Genomic DNA, 13,583 nt, shown 5'->3' on the forward strand with positions numbered 1-13,583 from the left:
ACACAATCCTCTTTATTCAGGGGATGAATTAACCTTTACCAGTTGGTATTTGGAGCTGGAAATGTAATTGGTGACCTTAGTGGTGGCTGCAGCTATAAAATCATGTAAGCACAGTTAATTGTGTCAGAATGACAGATGTGGTCCATTAGAACACACACCCGAAAAGGTCAGGTTATGGCACCAATGAGAAATCTCATATGTTATTGTTTGCATGCTCCACTTAATTTAGGTCTATCTTGTGCATATCAGTAGTCTACATTTAATAAAGTTGTGTACCTAAGTACAATTGTGAGTCTGCTTTGTGATGCAGTACTTTCTCCTCCACTGTATTATTTATAAATAACGAAATGGTGTGGATACAAGTTTATATTATTCGCAGAAAGTGCAACAGTTTCAGCTCAACCAGACCCAAGTCAGTGCACATGACTACAGCACATTTATTATATGTTGCCCAAAGGTATTAAAACAGTAGTTACTGAAAAGTTGGTAAGTCAAAATTTTGACATAGGGCCCATCCACATGACAAGGTCTCAAGATGAGGGGGAAAAAGCAGGATCAGCCTTGAGGCCAGGAGCAGGGGACGGCTTATGGGGCCCCAGCCCTGGATGTTTTCCCAAAAGCCCTGACTCTTATATGTAGTTCATGGTATTTATAAGTGTGCACCACCTCAATGTCCTATGCATTTAATATTTTTGAATCTTCAGTTTATGATCAAAAATATTAAAACTCTTTTTGTTTTATTTGATTTTTTTTAGTGTAGGACATTTCCAGGGATAAATGAATGGACCTGAGAGAGTTAAAGAAGAAGAGAGGTTGAGGCAATCAGAACAGAGTGATAAAGAGTAGATCAAATAAAATACTCTACGATGATATTACAGTACATGTTCATGTTGTTTATCCTATGATGCTATTCCTTAAAGAAATTTAATATCATTAGAATAAATGTTGGCCTAATATTCAGTTCAGAGTAGTGAAGACATTTTCTTGGCCTTGTTGTGGATCCATGTCTGCTCAGTTAGAGCTGCACATATAATTGTCCTATAATTGCTATATATGCTCTATTTGCTTTAGATTTGTCGTCTAAACATTAAATCTGTGAACTCTACTCCAGCATACTGTAACAAAAGTGGGTTTCAAGATGATGCTGTTTATGCCAAATTCTTTCCCCACCTATGTCATGTAAATTTAACCTAGTAACATCAGACAATCAGACAACAGAGAACAATTAGATTCAAAATATGATGCAGGCTCTGGATGATTTTTTTTCCTGGGCAACTATCATGTTTTCCCCAAATGATGTACAATGACTTGATACAGTGAATAGTGCATGTAGCTGCTGTGAATGGGGAAAAAAATTCCCAAGGGGAGCATGTCCCCTGAATATAGACTTAAGTTGGGGTGAAGCACTGAATGTTTACAATGTCTGACTACATCCCCACTTGAGGCCCTTATCATTTTGTAGCTTCTAAGGTGCTTTAGTGATGTAAATTACCAAAGCAATTCCATATTTCCATTATTTTCCATTATTATTGTAATTTCTTTGTCATTTAAGGTATGTATGTCTGTATGTTTTATAGTCTTATTCTGAAATATAATTCCCCCATCTTTTATTCAAGCTGTGATGTGTGATTGTTATACGTTTTATCGTCAACAAAGACGTTTTAAGGGTGAAGAGGGGAAAAGCAATCATTCAGTTATTAATAATTTATTATCAAGGAGTAAAATGACTTACTGAGCTTTTCATGACACCTGCTGGCGATTTGGTGACACTACGGGGCGTGATGACGTCACGACGTGTGACGCAGATGTCAGTCTCCCAGGCAGCAGCTGAGATCGTTAGGCGAAGATGGCGGACTCGCTGTCGACAGGTCTGGGAGAAGAGAAAGAGAAAGAGAAGGAGGACAGGGAGAGGGACAGAAAGACTGCAAAAACCGAGAAGAACAAGGAGAAGGACGAAGTCACGGAAACGCTGGGGTTCAACGATAAAAATGGCGGCAGTAAGGGCAAGAAACGCAACCTGTCAGGTGAGAGCTAGCCTCGTTTCCACAGCCACAGACCCCCTCAGTTTGACAGCGCTAAGCTAGCTGCTGAAATTATTGTTTTTTGCCTATTATTGTTTATTCACAAGCAAATATGTTTGGGTTAGATTACACTTCTGCACTGTAAGTGTGGTTATCTGTGATAATCACCTTTCTTGAGCACGCAGTTGCAATTTTAGTCAGTGGAGTCTCTGCAGCTGAGGGCGCTGCTCAGTGTTGCCTGATTTGCTTAAAAAAGTAGCTCAGTAGGAGCCTAAAATCCACCCAATCGTCATAAAAGTAGTCCAATCTGTAAATTTTATGGACGTTTTTTGTGCATCACATACGTGTATATGCATATATGATTAAAACGTTAAAAGGTAACAGCTGTAGCTAAAGATACATAAAGTATAATGTTGCTATGGACTCACTGAGGTAATATGTGGGATACACCTTAAATCCCTAATTTTAGCCGATACGTGTTTACATTTTGGAAAATTAGGTACGCCGAATTTGTTATTAGCGGTTCCTGATTGCTGCGCACCATTGGACACACCGACACCAGTCAATGACTAAGTTAGAGACTGAAGAAAATTAAAAAAAGGGGGTTATTTTAGAGCAAGTTCTGCAGTTATAGGAAGCATCTTTTTCTGTGACTTCTAAGCGGGTTTATGGACGTGTACTTGCATTATACAATGGAGGCAAATATATTTGTAAAGCCTAAGTCACATTAAATCTAAAATTATGTGCATCATATGTTTTTGTTTAGGTTTGACTGGGTTATGACACAAATGGCTTTTACACTAGTTGAACTACTTTAATTGCCGCTGATGCAAACTTTGATGGTGTTGATAAGCGGGTAAGACTAAAATAACTTTTTGTCGTGCATGCACCTGCCCCTTTTACCTCACACAACGGTATAGTCTCTCCCGGCAAACCGCCCAGTCTTGCATTAGTGGCGTTGCAGCGAGTTGGCACTGATCTCAGGATGTAGCGACCACCTCAGACACTGAGTGTCAAACACTGAGCTGGATTAAAGTAACGTTAGGAGGCTAATTTATCTTGTATGCACCCTTGTTAAAATTGGTAGTATCGACTGCAGTGGTGGAATGTAGCTATACATAATAAGTATAATTTTGAGGTTGTACTTTACTTGAATATTTCCCTTTTTATTCTACTTTATACTTATACTAATACTATCAATTATCTAACAGTTTTATCCACTATTTTTCAGATTAAGATTTTAACATTAAGATTTTGTAAGATTTTACATGAAAAAAACATATCATAAGCTCATAGCATGTAAGGGTAGATTCTAATTCAGAAAACATGAGTACACTATGTACAGTGTCAAGTTTGTGAGCTTGTGGTTTTGTGATACAACAAGACATGGATACAACTGATCTAGAATAGACAGCACAAGAGGTGTTGGTATGGCCGTACTTAAGTAGAATCTTGAATACAAGTACTAATACTAACCCTGAGAGAACAAAGCTCCCTCAGAGTTGCAAAAAACATCATACAACTGTTTTCACTGGCTGGGTAGTAGTTCCTGTAAGTAATAAATTGACTTTGATACATAAAATGGTGCAGTGCATCTCTTTTAGACAACAGTGTGTTTCCAAGGCCTTTCCTGTGTCAATATTGCAGTGCCCCCATGCACAAAGTGAGGTTCATAAACAGTTTCTCCATTTTATTGTGGAAGAACTTGATTGACCTGCACAGCGTCCTATCAACTTTGGAACCCTGACTGTGAGCCAGGCCTTATCGCCTAACGTCAGTGGCCAACCTCACTAATGCTCTTGTGGCTGAATGAGAGCAAATCCCTGCAGCCAGGTTCCAAAATGTTGTTGTAAACCTTCCCAGAGTAGTGGAGGCTGTTATGGCAGCAGATTACTGTCCATGGTTTTAGTTTTAGTGTAGGTAATTCAGATTTCCAGGGGTTTGCTGAATCTTAATTTTAAGTTGCTTGGTTGATTATTAGCTAAGGACTTATCTTTGTTTGCAGTGGAAATGCACAAGCAGGCAGCCATTATTAACCTCTGGATGTAAGTCATCAAAGCTTTTAGGATGGCAGTTATTTGTATCACAAAGGTGGGTGGGTGTGTGTGGGGGTGGAGGTTCCTTACAATAGACAGGTGATGGTTACATGCTCAAGGAAAAGAGCACAATCTTGATCATGGAGACCTGAGAAAGAATGGTTGGTTTAGTTGGTCTTTATGTATGTTTTCAATGCTTTTTCTCCGTCCTTGTGTATCTAGACTTGTCTCTGGTCAGATTTATAACTACTGAGCTCACCAGAGGCTATTTCCTGGAACACAATGAGGCCAAATACACAGAGCGCAGAGAGAGGGTCTACACTTGCCTCCGCATCCCCAAGGAGCTGGAGAAGGTAAACACGCAAAACATTCACTCTGGAAAATTAAAAATATATGACAAATACATAAATTAATTTTCCTCTCTCTCTTTCTCTATAGTTGATGACATTCGGCTTCTTCTTGTGTCTGGATGCCTTTCTCTACGTGTTCACGCTGTTGCCCCTCAGAGTTATTCTGGCCCTCTTACGACTCCTCACACTGCCATGCTGTGGCCTCAGGTAAAGTTCACACAGAAGTGTCTGGTGCGCGGGTTTCAAGCAGTTTTCTTAATTGATCTTTGTCCACATTGACGATAAGCATTCAATTAATCATTAAACGCTTTTTCCTGAACACAAGCTTTATTCAAACAATTGACAATTGAGTACAGTATTATGATTTACAGTATATTTCCAGTCAGTAAACATTCACTATAAACCACCTCAAGACCTAAAAAAATGACAGTAGAGTCTAATTCATACCTCTCTTACACAGTTTTTACAAAAGTACAATACACATTATAACCTGCTATGCTTTTGAGATGTCTATGTCATGTGTAGTTCAAGTTATTTAGAAGAGTGTACCCTTTCTCTGGATGAGTTTGAACATCTGTAAAAACTACTATTGAAACTGACAAGTATTTTGGTTGGTATTTGGTTTTAAGTAATTTATCAAGCCAAACTTTCAGCCATTCCTATGTGAGGATTTGTTTATTTTTTGGTTTTATTATCTGTTTAAATTGAATATCTTGGAGCCTCAGGCAATTGGTCAGACTGGTGTTCTGCACAATTGTGATGGGCACTTTTCTCATTTTTAAAGACTAAACAATTATAAATTATTGAAAAACTAATTGACAAAGTAATTGATAATGAAAATAATAGTTACTTCCAACTCTACAAACTGACAGATACATACGGATTTGATGAGTAGTTTCAATTGTCAACATGTAGATTCATAAACAGAAACAGCCATTGCATTATTGTTCTTGACGTCTAGGGGGCAGTAGAGCTCTCTCTGACTGCTCCAACTGAACAGATTATAACAACCTGCGTTCTGTTGCTCTCTTCTTCTGTTGTTTTTGTGATTTCCTTCTGCGAATATTTTCTTCATCTGTATTTTGTGTGTGTGTGTTTTAGTGGCTCCCGCCTGCTTCAACCAGCCCAGGTGTGTGATGTGCTGAAAGGCTTCATTATGGTATTGTGTTACTCAATGATGAGCTACGTGGATTATGCCATGATGTACCACCTCATCAGGGGACAGTCTGTCATCAAACTGTACATCATCTACAACATGTTAGAGGTACACTCAAATAATACTTCCCAGTGTTTCTAACTCTGATCGTGCAGTATAGTCAGCCATCCACTCATACACTCTCCTCGCCCTTGTTGTGTTATCAGGTGGCGGACCGCCTCTTCTCATCATTTGGCCAGGACATCCTGGACGCTCTGTACTGGACAGCAACCGAACCCAAGGAGAAGAAGAGAGCGCACATCGGCGTGATTCCTCACTTCTTCATGGCCGTGCTCTATGTCTGTATCCTCTCTGAGAAGGATGGTGGTTGTTGTTACCAGTTTGTGTATCTTTGTAAGATTGTATGCTTCTGTACATGAGCTGATAAAAAAGATATAGAAAAATAGAGTTGTCTACAACAGTGTTAATAGTCAGTTAAATCATTTAAGTAGTTGAATCAGTGATTCCTGCTTCTAAACTGTGAGTTACTAAATATTTTTTCATTTTGGACTGTCACATAAGATAAGTTATTTGAAGATGAAAACTTAATATTAATGTTTAACAATTCCAGACATTTTAAAGACCAAACAATTAGTCAGTTAATTGTAAAATAATCAGCAGATTAATCAATAATGAAATAATCATTAGTTGCAACCCCACACAGCTTTTCTTCAAACTACTAGTGCATATTAGTAAATGTATATCAGAATAAAAAACACAGCAGGATGTTTTTTAGTGCAGTCCTCAGTATGTCTTTTCCTTAACATGTTTGTATTCAGTTCTCCATGCCATCCTCATCATGGTTCAGGCCACAACCCTCAACGTAGCCTTCAACTCCCACAACAAGTCTCTGCTCACCATCATGATGTCAAATAATGTAAGTGTGAGGCACACAGCCATATTAACTTGGAGTAAAACATATGCGGAAGTATGAGTTCGGTCATGATATTTTTGGGTTTTCTTGCAGTTTGTGGAGATCAAAGGAAGTGTGTTTAAGAAGTTTGAAAAGAACAACCTTTTCCAGATGTCAAACAGTGGTAAGTGGTCAATAATGTATAAAACAGCCAAATATGTGCCACTTAAATCAGTGTTTTTTGGACATTTTGTACCTCAGCCTTTGAACTTGGTGATTTAGTACAAGGTAAATTTATGGAATCAAACTCAGCCGCTCTGAGTACAAAGTAGGTTAATCCAGGATTGATTTGTTTGTTTCCCACAGACATAAAAGAGAGGTTCACCAACTACATCCTTCTGCTCATCGTCTGTCTGAGAAACATGGAGCAGTTTTCATGGAACCCTGGTAACTAACACTGATGTACAAATACTGAAATCTATACAGCTGGTTTATCTAAATGATGAGTTCAATATGAACACCACTCTGCTTCTCATAAGTCCATCTTCAGTTCCTCTCAGTGTGGTTCAGCATTTCACTTTCACTGACTGACTCATATCCACATTATAACTAATATTGAACTGAATATTGACACTGATCCATTTTCAATGTGTTTGTTTTTAGACCACCTGTGGGTGCTGTTTCCCGATGTAGTCATGGTGATAGCCTCAGAGGTTGCCGTGGACGTTGTCAAGCATGCTTTCATCACCAAGTTCAACGACATCAGTGCTGATGTGAGGGCTCACAGTACAGTACTCCATACAGTTCTTTCACAGTTTAATAATGACACTGGTTAGTTTTTGATGTGTATGCTTGACACTGAACAAACTCCATCTACGCAAGAAGACTGTGAGATGCAGTTGAAATCTCAGCTAGTAAGTGAACATTGAGTTAGGATTATCTCGTCCTTCTACAATTTCAAATATCAAGAATGAAACTTCAGGCTCGAGAGACCAAAAGTGCTTTCATCTTCATCAACACTTGATGTGTCAGTGTTTTACAAAGTGGTTTTTACTCTCTCTCTCTCTCTCTCTCTCTCTCACACACACTGTCTCACACACCATCCCACTCACAGCAGATACCCTGTAGTATCAGAAGGAAACTGCCAGGCTTTTTTTTGTATTGTGCCGACCTTGTTCACGTCACCCCTTCGTCTTTCCTTCGTTTTCTCATCCTCTTTGGTTTTCTTCAAGGAGTTTTAACCATGTTTATGTAACAGAAACCATCTCCCCAAGAAGGGATTAACCCCTTTATCTTCAAACTGTCAAACCTAATCACACAAACCTGACTCACATGTAGTTGGTGTTCAAGCGCTTGTGAATTTATGTTCGTTCTCATTGAATTCATGTGTGCACATTTTTGTTTTTTTACATTGTATTTAACTGACTTAACTAATCTTTACTACCTCTACTTGTACTCTCACATTTATCCACAACACCAACTAATAAACAGATGAACATATTATGCAGCTTTGGTTTTATGCACACATTTCTCACCTGTAATTTTTATTACCTGGATACACTCTGCTCATTCCATGTAAATCAGTAACTGCACAATTGTTTGATATTAAGATTTTTCTTCTTTGGCTGACTTGTGTTGTGTTACTCTGTGTCATGTTCCAGGTATACGGAGAATACCGAGCCAGCCTCGCCTTTGACCTTGTCAGCAGTCGACAGAAAAATGTGAGAAAATAAACTTAAACATTAATTTTTTCTCCAAGAAACCATCATGCAAGTTTCAGGCAAACATTTGAAGTTTTCCTCCAGAAGATATCTTGATTTATTTTGTCTTCATCAGCAAGGCTAGACTAGCTGAACTTACAGTGTAGCTGCAAAGTTGAGAAAATGTCCACTCATCTTTCCTTTTTTGTTGTAATTCGCTGTGGACTGACTACTGCATAGGTTGAGAAACAAGAAAAATGCTGGTTTTTGATGTTTTCTTAGATAATGTGTTAAATGTGTCCACAGGCTTACACAGACTACAGTGACTCAGTATCCAGGAGAATGGGCTTCATCCCGCTTCCCTTAGCTCTGCTGGTCAGTCACTCTTTATGGAGATGTTCATTGCTATTGCTATCATGTTCAATGCATACAGTATAAATCTAACATTTTGCTTGTGTCTTGTTTTTTCAGTTGATCAGAGTAGTGACCAGCTCAGTGAAAATCCAGGGTTCACTCTCCTTTATGTGTGTGCTGCTGTTTTACTTGGGGTAAATGTCAAGTTGTCTTTTCCAAGTTTTGAACACACATCATAGGTTTTATTAGTTCTGCATCTCTCAGGGTTTTTTCTATCAATTTTCTTTGCCTGTTTGCACTTAAACATTTCTGTGTGTGTTTGTGAACAGGATGATCACTCTAAAGGTGCTCAACAGTATCGTTCTGCTGGGGACATCTTGTGTGTTTGTCAAAGAGGCCAATATGGAAGAAAAGCTCTTCGACCCTCCACCTTCTGTCGTCTCCAGCCGTGCAAACTCCAGAGCTAACCGGACCAAACACGTTCACACTTCACCACAGCAAGGTAGCACTCAAAGTGTCCCTTTTTCTCTTAATTGCTCCCATTTAAACTTGAACATGCTCCCCTGACAGGTTCAAAATATGCATTCAAACCTGCCCTCTGATTTACCCACAACCTCTGACGCTCCAGCCGCCCTCACAGCTCTTGTCAGATTGTTGTTCCAGTGTCATTCTGTCTTTCCCATTGATGTTCCACACAAACACATTTCAGACATTTCTTACCTTCAGACTTCAGTGCTTATATATCATTATATCATATTAATGTGTATGCTGACCAGTATCAGCTTGTGTTGCGCTGTCATTACCCGCAGCATCTACAGTAAAAGCAGTGACAGTGACTTCACTCCCTTCAGTCCTAGAGGCTGGATTTCTGGATTTTCACTGGGAAAAAAAGTTAAATAACTTCTGTTGTATTGGACTCTCCAGTCTGGGACCGGAAGCAATTGATGTTGTAATAAAGTAGCTATTCATAACAGTGCTTTTCCTGGCTCAAAACCAGGTGCAGGTGGTGCCATCCTGATCATGTGCATACACATGCATGTGTACTGTGCCTTCAACTGCCTCAATTGCTTTTTACAAGCAACACATCTTGAGAGTTCTAGCGCCTTTCCCAGTGCACCACCACATCGGTGTAATGCTGCAAGTGCAGTTACAAATGACAGAAATCCAAAAAGTCCAACACTTGTTAGATAGTGTTTTCCATGAAGAGACTTATAAAGTTGTAGCGGCACAAAATTTGACAGTAATTCCCTATGCAGGAAAAACCTTGCATATAATCTACTAACTCAAAAAAAAAGAATGGATTCAGTGTTAAATTACTCTTAAAGTTTCTCATCTATTTACATTGAACTCTCTCTCTTGCAAACAGAACCCACAGCTGACAAAGGAGGAATATCACTGGTATCAGACAATGCTCAGCCCGCCACCGTCGCAGAAAGCTCTGCTCCCACACTTCCCAAAAGCGACTCGGACACATTCCTGACAACGCCTGACGAAGAGGACGATGACAAAATTATCAATGCTGACACAGGACTGGAAGGAGACGGTCTCAAACCCAGAACACCCAAGAAAGACTTGCTGGAGATAGACCGCTTCACCATCTGTGGCAACCGAATAGACTGAACGCCATAGGAATAGCCAGTCAGTGTCCTGGAAACACAGCAAGGTTCAGGGATCAGATACGGGTCAAGGAGCATGCTCAGACCGGACTTATTCTTGTGCATCTGACCCCTGGAGTATTTATTTATTTATTACTGACAAAACCAGCCGTGGCATAAAGCTGTTACACGCATCAGAGGTCGCTTCAGATGTTTCCAGCTGATCCAGTCCATTTCCCGTTCATCAGGTAGACTCTGATGATATTCTGTTGTCATCATGGCAACCTGCAGAAATGCAAATTGATTTCAGCAATGCGGAAAACTGGTGTACACAGCTGGAGCGGAGCACAAAGAGAGAAACAAAACTACATATGTGAAAATGTGTGTGATCCTAGGAACGTAACAGCTGGACTGTGCAAGTGGGTGTTCAAAAGCACAATCATATGTACAGTGCGGAGTTGTTTTTAGACAGAACAAAAACTTGTCAATTTTTTAATTTTTTAATTTCAAATGTCTGAAAAATTCTAATATTTCAAACGAAGTTTATATGAAAAACGTTTTTTCTAGACTCGACCGTGTTCAGCTGCAGGATTAAGACTCACTATCACATGAACACATTGTTGAAAACTCAAAGTCGTTCTACAGACACACACACCAACACAAATTTAAAGAGGTTGTTTTTGAATTGAGTTACTGTGAGGAGCTCAGATGTCCATAGGTGAAGTCCAACACGTTAAACATGGCAGCAGTGACACTATGTACAGTCTGGCATGAGTGCATTGTGCTTGGGTTACACAGTTTGGACTTTTACTTTTAGACACAGATAAAAGTTTTGAGGTTTTAGTCTCATGCCATTTGTGTTGCTATTTGAAGCACTGAGACAAGACAGTGCCGGTTTGTGAAAGCGCTAGTATTATTTTGAAGTGACCTCCAAGCCAAACAGGTTTGGCAGATATTTCTTTTTAAAGTTTTTTTTTTTTTTTTCAATATGGTTCATGTGTACTCTCATCACTCAAGCATGCAGCCTCGGATAATCATTACAACAACATAGGCATATAGCAATTTTTATATTGGAAACTGTGATCTTAAGAAATGTCTTGGTGAGGTACCATTGTGTGCTTGCTCTCATTTTGAATTCATGGTGTGTGACACCAGCATCAACTTAACATGTTTTCCAGTTCTTCATCATTATTTTGACACTGATATGAAAAATAATTAAGATTACATGTTTGCAGGTAAAATGGTCAAGTGTTGTGTCTGAAGGCGTAGACACAGATGTTAGAGTGAGTCACATCTAAATGACAGGAAAGAGGAAAATAATAGCACTGTAATTGCATGAAAGCAGTGAACGCAGCATTTGCCATAGCGCTGTACTTGAGGAAAAATCAGGTTTGGTCTGTAAAAGTTGTTGGCATCGTTTGGTGTGGTTGGCTTCTGGCTGTGAGCATTGGAAGACACAGGCTTACTAAACAGTCTTGGATGCCGTGAAAGCTTGAGGCATTGTTTAATCAGGTAAGCGTATTAAACAACTCCGTCTGCTCTGAAGTGCCAGGAGTTGCATGTCAGGGGCAAAAGTTAAGTCCAACCAAGCTCTCATTTTTGCCTCTCATGTATTATCATTACATGCAAGCCACCGTGCTATACATTTGTTTTGTTTTGTTTTTGGAAAAATACCAGGTGATCTTTGAAAAACCCAGAAGCCCTTTTGACAACTTATTGCTGTTCTGAAGCTTAATGAAAAAGTTTGCTGCCAATAACAATTTTAACCAGTTTTCAAGTCATAGCTCTGTTTTCTTAATCCAGAGTTGCTAGCCAAAAATAGCATATCTCCTTGCTCAATTTTTACTTGAACCAAAATTTAGGTTTTATTATTAGAACTACACTATTTGTCTGTATTGCTGTTTCTTTGTATTATCTTAAGTTTTTGTACAAAATAACATGTTTATATTTTTCTTGTGTCGTGCAAAAGTAAGTAAGAAATTAATTAATTTCCAGCTATCTGGGAAGGAATTAGAGTTGCAACTTGAAAAATAGGTTACAAAGGTCTTGCACAACATAAAGTCATAGTGACGTGTGTGTAAATCAACAACTCTTGACTGGGAAACAAACACTTTCAGTTACATTGCAGTGCACATCATCAGTTCATCAGCCAAAAAAAATTATTAATTGAGTACAAGTGATGGACAGTGTGGGGTTCCCTCTGAACAGAAGAAAATGTTGTTAATGGATGTAAAATGGATGCTAAGCTTTGCTGTGACTCAGTGGTTGTACATGAGAGGCACAAACCTGGCATAAGTCGAACCTCACTATAGGAGGACAGTCAATACAGTGACATAACTGCATACTTGCAAATGAAGGATCAAGAGTGTGTATGTGTCGGTATGTGTCAGTGTGTGTGTGTGTGTGTGTGTGTGTGTGTGCGTGTGTGTGTGTGAGAGAGAGAAATTGCAGTGTATGAATGGTTCTCACTGCTTATGTATGAATCAGATATTGATGTTTTTATTTTTCATGTACAAACCATCTGTGTAATGCATCTCCTTACATGGTAGAAGGAGAATAAAACAAGATTTTGTTTTGTAACCCTTTGTGATTTGAATGTTTAACTAGTGTGTGTGTGTGTGTGTGTGTGTGTGTGTGTGTGTGTGTGTGTGTTTGCACGGGAAAACAGTGGCAAGTGTTTCAGTGAAAGGAGTCACTTCAGGCTCTGTTCACAGGGCAAACACTGCTGTCCACTGTTCCCCCTGAATGGGCATGTTGGGGGGGGTCTGTCATCACACGGAACATTCACACAACACGGGGGAGCGGGGGTTTCTGCCAAAGGTCTCAACCCTGATAAATTATCTGCCTCTGGATACATGACTTGCATTTTCCTGATTATTTAGACATATTTCACGTTTACATTTAACCAGTGTTGTGTAAAGTGACTGAGACACGTGAGGGGGTGAGAGAGGTTGGAATAGAGGGCTAACATATCAGAGACTTCAAAGCTATTTTCCCAGACTTAGATAACTGAACTAGGCTAACGATAATTTTTAACTGAGTTGGGTTTTCCCTTTTTTGAACTTGAACCTTATTTGTTTGCCAAAATTTCTCTAGCCTTGGCCAGCTATCTGCTCAACCTCAGAGATCAAAGGTCAGTTGTTCAGTGACAAGAGTATAGAGTCAATGACCTGCTTCACATGCATAGGGAGACCCACTGTGATTATGTAGTTTGACTGTCTTGTAAACCAACGGTTTAACACTACCTGACAGTGCTCAGGTGAGCCGGCATAGTGGAGGACACACATACACAGTGAAAATATGTGGCCTTAGCTCTTTAAACTTTTGTAGGTAGACCAGAGCTCACCTAAACAGAACGCAGCCATCGTTAATATTATTTACACCTGTGTTTTCTCTTCTTTGAAAAGTCAAAATGTCTGCCTTGAGAAGGGTCTGTATTGGCTTGGCTTAATAAAAGGCAACTATAGCAGTGGTGGAAC

General features: G+C 39.4%; 1 protein-coding gene across 1 annotated transcript; it reads left to right on the forward strand.

Annotated features, from left to right (window-relative positions):
* The first annotated feature begins 1,846 nt into the window (after window positions 1–1,846).
* tapt1 (transmembrane anterior posterior transformation 1) lies at window positions 1,847–12,638 on the forward strand. Its single transcript, XM_022738357.1, has 14 exons — window positions 1,847–2,024; window positions 4,280–4,410; window positions 4,496–4,614; window positions 5,509–5,671; window positions 5,770–5,905; window positions 6,382–6,479; window positions 6,570–6,639; window positions 6,822–6,902; window positions 7,119–7,228; window positions 8,117–8,176; window positions 8,462–8,530; window positions 8,627–8,703; window positions 8,839–9,011; window positions 9,876–12,638. The coding sequence occupies exons 1-14, from the start codon at window positions 1,847–1,849 to the stop codon at window positions 10,127–10,129; spliced, it is 1,719 nt and encodes a 572-aa protein (XP_022594078.1). The 3' UTR covers window positions 10,130–12,638.
* The last annotated feature ends 945 nt before the right edge of the window (window positions 12,639–13,583 follow it).

Source organism: Seriola dumerili, unplaced genomic scaffold, assembly GCF_002260705.1.
Source record: "Seriola dumerili isolate Sdu_G_001 unplaced genomic scaffold, Sdu_1.0 BDQW01000035.1, whole genome shotgun sequence".
NCBI lineage: Eukaryota > Metazoa > Chordata > Actinopteri > Carangiformes > Carangidae > Seriola > Seriola dumerili.